The sequence below is a fragment of the Telopea speciosissima genome, chromosome 4, assembly GCF_018873765.1.
Source record: "Telopea speciosissima isolate NSW1024214 ecotype Mountain lineage chromosome 4, Tspe_v1, whole genome shotgun sequence".
Classification (NCBI taxonomy): domain Eukaryota; kingdom Viridiplantae; phylum Streptophyta; class Magnoliopsida; order Proteales; family Proteaceae; genus Telopea; species Telopea speciosissima.
The window spans coordinates 18,220,700-18,226,903 of NC_057919.1; the positions used below are offsets into that span (position 1 = coordinate 18,220,700).

A 6,204-nucleotide genomic window follows, 5' to 3' on the forward strand; every position below is an offset into this window, starting at 1 on the left:
GATTCTGGAGCATCCAATCATATGACCTGGTCTTCACCCAACCTCACAAAGTTTAAACCATCGAAAAATTGTCTGACTATTCACATAGCCATTGGACATGCTGTTCCAGCTTCAGGCATGGGGCATGTCTCTCTAACACCATCCATGCATTGATTTCCAAAATGTTTTATTGGTTCCATCTCTTTCGGCTAATTTAATTTCTGTTGCCCAATTGGTGGATAACAATGGCAGTATATAATTTTCTCGTGATGATTGTGTGATACAGGAAGGAGCATAAAAATGGTCGGCTGTTCACCTTGGACGTTGCCATACCTCCTCCTATTTTTGCATTTTCTACTTCTATTTCATGAATCATGACGCTGCGGGTCCAAATCCCCTCCGATCCCCTACACTCCTACAGGTAACCACCCCAACCCATCTCACACCGTTGGATCCAAATTCAATCGCGTACCCCAATCTCATTCTTTTGTGTGTGTGGATAAAGTCTAAGTCAACTACTCATCTGGGAGAGAATCCGAGGTTGGTTAGATGATTCTTCCAAAATTGATATTATTTTATGGGTTGATGGGGTGAGGCAGATCATCTTAGTTGCAAAAAAGATGTGGTTCTTTCACGCTGACACAAGATAAATATACACCTGATGATTCTGATATGGCAGCAAAGAAAGAAATAATAAATTTTAAAAAAAATTACCCCTCTTCTTTCTTTTTTTTTTCTGTTAACTGAACATAACTAGGAAAGGCATTACTTACAAAAATCTGAATACAATGCTTGGACAGCAAAAGGAGGGGGAATACAGAATACAGTTCCTATGACTAGAACCAAAACTTGCAAATAAATCTGCTATAGCATTGCCTTGTCTCCAGACATGAACAAAATACATTTCATCAAATGCAGCTAAAATAGATAAGACAATCCGAAATGATTGAAGATATCCTCCATAGAACTTCATTCTTCCTCTGTTTCATCAAATTGATAACCAGAGCGTAAAGTGTCAAATAATTTGTAATCTTGTTAGAGACTTTTGTGCATGATGGAACATGTTACTATTTCTGCTTACTTGGTGTTAGTTGCACTGCAGCCATGAATTGAAAGAGAGTCTACATTAAGTCTTACTGATCTAATAGCACAAGGAGCTTCAATGTGACATGATTCTTCCCCAGCCACAGTTGCAATAGCTATGACTCCTTTTGATTTCAATTTTCATCCAAACATATACAGTGCAGAATAGTACACCTAACATCCGTTGAAACCCAAACTGCAGGAACTTGATCTTTCAGTCGTGTCATTGATCTTAGCACCACATAAAGTAAGAATTGGTACAAAAGGAACAGAATAATGAGCTTTTTTTGGTCTACACAAGATCAATGGAACCAGCTGATTTGATCAAGTTGGCGGATCCAAAAGGGCCTTCCCCAAGAGAATATGTCATCAGAGTCTTAACTACATTGTGAAATTTCCTTCTGTAAGTTGGGAATTTTGATATACCCTTTGTAATTCCTGTCAATCTGCCAATAGATCCATGTGGGACATTTAGAGAAGTCATCAACTTAACAAACTAGAGTGGGAGAGTGAGAAGAAAGAGGATTTGCTCTTGGTTTTCCAAGCTGGTTAAATAAAATCTTCTGATTAGAATGAACATTAGCCCGGAAAATCCAGATAAAGATATAACTAGGCCAACTTTACAAGGACCATAAACTGAATATAATAAAATGTATCTAACAAAGATAATTCTGATGCTTAACTTTATGGGATCTGTTGGGAGACATCAGTAAGGAAGATAAATGGAGTTTGAAGAAGGTTGGAATTACATGACAAGAGCTTCAGCCGCTTCTTTTTTTTTTTTTTTCATGTGTGGGCCCCGAGGGGGGGGGGGACTGGGGAGGAGAAGAAGTGGTTGTTTTGTGGATGTTTGCTTTAGCTGTTCTACTCTGGGTTTTCTCTGCATTTTCAGAGGGCAAGTTAAGGTTGAGGGATGTAGATCTGTCACACTGTTTGAGTTGTTTATGGTTTTTAGCCTCCCCTTGCAATAAAACTGAATATGAGATCCTGCTGAATTTCAGGTGACTCACTAATAGTAATGAATGCAACTATGATTGGGATCCTCTGATTCCCCCAGACACTTAAAAGTAGTATATCACCTTGGATAGATAAAGTCCATACCTGCGGCTGATGCCTTGAATTTGAGCAGCTCTGAGAGCATCTTGAGGAACCACACAATCATTTTCCCAAGCTTTCATGCGTTGAGTACCAAAACCAAAGAGCAAAACCTTCTCCAAAAATCTCACTTCACTCTCTTCCATATTTATGATGTTGATCTGGTCCTTTAAGACCATGAAAGGATGGTAGAACCAGTCCAACAACAGGTCCTGCGGTCGATTCATATGCGTGACTTCAACTCTATCATACAATACTAAGCCACCTGCTCCAGATTTGATAGAGTCGAGGAGAAAATGAAAGAATGAATAAGAAGCCAAACCAATGCCAACAATGGATGCTTCATCATTGTCTTTTGTCTTCAACCACTGATCAAGGTCAGCCGAGGTTATGACATTGGTGTCCAACAGTTCCTTACCCCTGATTTCAAAAGACTTCATCATTTGGCCCCATACCTGTTATATAGTGAATTTAAATTAGGAAGTATTTTCATTCATCTCATCTCAAGAGACTGAATGAATGATAATGACAGAAAATCGATCTATAAACTGCATCTTGAACTATGGGAAAATCATGCTTAATCTGGTCGACATTTTCATTCAAGAAGTTCATATCAGATGCCTTCCTGGATGCAGTGGCTCCCTTTTCATACCATAATTTGGTAAAATGTGAAAATTGCTTATCAAAACAATTTCTTTCTGTTATTTCTTAGATTTTTAAATGGGATTTGCAATCTAGAGTTTATGATACAAATCATGTTGAAACTGGCACCTGTCTAAAAATAGAGGACCAAAAAATATAGCTGATGAGAGATGTGTTCATGTTGTTCATTATCGAGCTGTGATTGAGTAAACTATGCAATCAAGTTTTAAGGAGATGACAAAAACTAGTTATTCATTTTCAGCTATAAGCAACACACAAACTGTAGTGTAGGGTGACACAATTGTCATAGCATTCATTAGACGGAAAAGAATTAATTTTTTATATCCTTGTTATCATCTTTATCCCCGTGACTTGAAGCCTTTCAATAAATGAGGAAAAATATGGATTAAATTCATGTCTTCGGTAAAAACTGTTTAGTTAGTCTATTTTAGAATATGATTTCAAATGTCATGCACTTATTAATTGATTGTGTATGGATAGATAAAATTTCTGTAATGGTTTTCTAGCATGCTTCTTTGTCAAATTGTCACATAAGTGTTATTTGTGACATAAATTGGCAATGGTTGTGTCCTGTATCAAACCAACAAAAGTCAAGAAACAAAAATTTTGCAGGTGTTTACAGAATTAATACAAACCTGAACCATTTTCACTTCTTGTATCGTCTCTTTGACAGATCTTGAAGGACTTAACCTTGACACATGTATTGCTGGTGCTTCGTCATAAACAGAGCTGAACTTGCCTTTTGCCACATGATTTTCTTCAACAGAAAAATCTGTTGAGTGAGATACCCCCTTCTTTCGGTACTGGGGCCTGGCTGTGAGCAATTTGATGGCAATTATTAAATATGGATGAACAGATAACAGATAGAACTCTAAAATTAAATCTTAAAGGAGCTCACAACAACAAATGTGTGTGTGTGTGTGTGTGTGTGTGTGTGTGTGTGAGAAACAGAGAGAGAGAGTACTTTGGAAGGATGGACCCCTCTCTTAGGTAAAGCCAGTCATTTGTGTACTCATCAAACTCTGCAACCATGGCAATTACGTAAGACATACCTCTCCGGAAAGATCTCTCCTGCACCAATATGAAGATAGATGGTTAGGTAATTTCTGTTGAAAGGAGCCATATCGAGAAATAAAGGAAAAACTGCATGCCAAGTGCACCTGAAACACTATAGCAGATCCATAAATCCCAATGAAAATGCTCGAGAAAATAGCCAACAGTATGCTCCCGATGACAACTAGTGGCCATAGAATGATTGTCAACCCGGCAATTGGGATACAGGCTATTTCAAAGAATGGACCTTCTCGGGTCACTAGATCATGTAGCAAGCGATGCCAGCCCTTGAAAAGCATGCATGGACTTTTTAATACTGCAATGGCAGTATATAGAGGGATTTCCACTATTAGCCCCATCAGCCCCACAATGATACACGCCGGTACATGTATCAACCTGCAAAACAGATTTTCCTGAGTTAAAATTTATATTTGATTCACATAGCATGAGTAAGACACTTTTATCCTATCTGGGTCTTGTTGATGTGTTCATTGTACTAAAGCGTTAGCTTGGCATTTTACTACCTTCTATTTCAGTGGTTTCTCCAGTGGTTAATGACCATATGCAAATTCAAAGCAGCCTACAGAATACAGAGAATGTGAGAAGACCAGCAACAGAACCAGTGCCAGCAAAAGGTGCTCTCTGCAAAGCACTTCATTTAAACTCATATGCAAAAGGCATATATCTCCTGCTTTATTAGTGCTTCTTATTGTGTGAAGTCAGTTTCGGGTTTCTACTATGTAGGATGTGAAGGCATGCCTCTTTCCTAAATCCAGACACTCTGATAGATGTTCTTATCACTAGATATCTGTTAGCAATATTCTCTCTCTTTTATGCCTAAAACATTAGTAGCTCCAAAGACTGCTTAATTCTAAACCTTTTAACCATGGAAACCAGCTTCAGCCCTCATATTAGAGAGCAAAACTCTCTGTGGTTTCTCCCCTCTAAAGTCCTAATACGAAATGCATGTTCCCAAAGTTGAATTGATTATAGTAAAAATAGTTAAAACACCATACCTCAGAGTTTGAGGTTCATCAGAACTTGCATAGGGTTCTCTTAACTCCTTCAAGTAGACAGGGTAGGAATGGTAGCAGAGATCGGCAAAATCACGGACCACAGTACAACTCCCTTTTATTGTTTCCCAGGTTCCATCCTATTAGTTTGTGGGAAAACAAAAATTGAGTCGAAGTAAATCATGGGCAACTCAAATTTTAATTGAATTTTTGACCTAATAGATAAGAACAAACACATTAGAGCCAAATTCCAAACTTACCACAATACAATGGATGAACTTCTTCAGTTTAGTATCCTGTCTGAAAGCTTCAAAAGTACATACCCAAGGTGTAAAGAATCCATAGCCAACTCCAACGATAAAACTCCCAGCAATTGCAATACCCAACCAAATGCCAAACAATGCCGGCAAAGCGAATAGGAAAGCAATTTTGAGCGGTATATCAAACCGATTAGTCCTGTTTGGCAGGGCAGATAGATGATGAACCCATCAGAGAAACTTTGAAGAAATGAAAATTCTACAATCCAAAACCCAAACAAAAATTGGAAGAAAACCACAGAGAAAGAGAGAAGAGCAAGTGCCAACACAGAAATGCTATACTAACTTAATGATGGTATAGACAGTCCAGTAAACATGAGCAGGGAAGAGCCCCACTATGACCCCAGCGTTACCAGCTATCAGAATAAGGCTGGCAACAGGACCCACCGATAAACCTGCAACACGAGACAGAATCAATAGAAACCCAAGTACCCAAAACAAATCAAACTCATGAGATAGAAAAATTGAAAAGAAAAATCCCAAGCAAAAGACGAAAAAAGTTGGATGGAAAGAAGAAGAAAGCACCTTTGAGAGCACCGAAAAAGAGTGCGGAGCAGAAGGTAAGGACCACATAGCTGATCCTCAAGCATCGTTTCACGGTGTTCGACATTTCAACAGAGGGAAGGCAAGCATCGACCGTTAAGATTAAAATGATTTGGGATTGGAATTCCAGTAAAAAACAAACAGGCAAGTGGCAAGAATGGTATGCGTGAGGGAGAGACAGAAAAACCGTGAAGCGAAAGTACTTCAAACTGTGCAAGTCACCAGTGACCAGACACCATGAGAGAGAGAACGGGGAGGAGCGTGAGGAGCAAGAAGAAGAAACATATTAATGGAAAGAATCCTTAACTATGGAACTTGTCTTCTCTTCCATTTTTGTAATAAAGAAAGAAAGAAGGAGAAGAAAAGGGTCCCAATCCAATCCCACTATAGTACTCAACCCTTCTCTCCTTTTTCTAGTTTTCCTCTGTGCGGTTGGCAATTATAATAATAATAATAAT

The 6,204-nt window shown here is 38.6% G+C and overlaps 1 protein-coding gene across 2 annotated transcripts; it reads right to left on the reverse strand.

The window, feature by feature from the left end:
• Positions 1 to 1,070: 1,070 nt before the first annotated feature.
• Positions 1,071 to 5,959, reverse strand: LOC122657698 (uncharacterized membrane protein At3g27390-like). Of its 2 annotated transcripts, none has more exons than XM_043852486.1 (9): positions 5,729 to 5,959; positions 5,490 to 5,598; positions 5,147 to 5,342; positions 4,890 to 5,026; positions 3,981 to 4,269; positions 3,785 to 3,891; positions 3,456 to 3,630; positions 2,164 to 2,612; positions 1,071 to 1,508 (listed from the first exon to the last, which is right to left on the reverse strand). In XM_043852486.1, the coding sequence occupies exons 1-9, from the start codon at positions 5,811 to 5,813 to the stop codon at positions 1,355 to 1,357; spliced, it is 1,701 nt and encodes a 566-aa protein (XP_043708421.1). In that variant the 5' UTR covers positions 5,814 to 5,959; the 3' UTR covers positions 1,071 to 1,354. The 2 variants fall into 2 exon arrangements, with proteins under 2 accessions (XP_043708421.1, XP_043708420.1); XM_043852485.1 differs by having other exon boundaries at positions 5,147 to 5,289; positions 5,729 to 5,868.
• Between the last annotated feature and the right edge of the window lie 245 nt (positions 5,960 to 6,204).

Bases quoted from the DNA above. Each gene is read 5' to 3' on its own strand.
- LOC122657698 (XM_043852486.1), bottom strand. From the start codon at position 5,813: ATGTCGAACACCGTGAAACGATGCTTGAGGATCAGCTATGTGGTCCTT. The intron at 5,343-5,489 runs GTTAGTATAGCA...CCTGCCAAACAG, and splicing joins ACTGTCTATACCATCATTAA to GACTAATCGGTTTGATATAC. The intron at 3,631-3,784 runs GTACTCTCTCTC...GCTCACAGCCAG, and splicing joins GAGGGGTCCATCCTTCCAAA to GCCCCAGTACCGAAAGAAGG.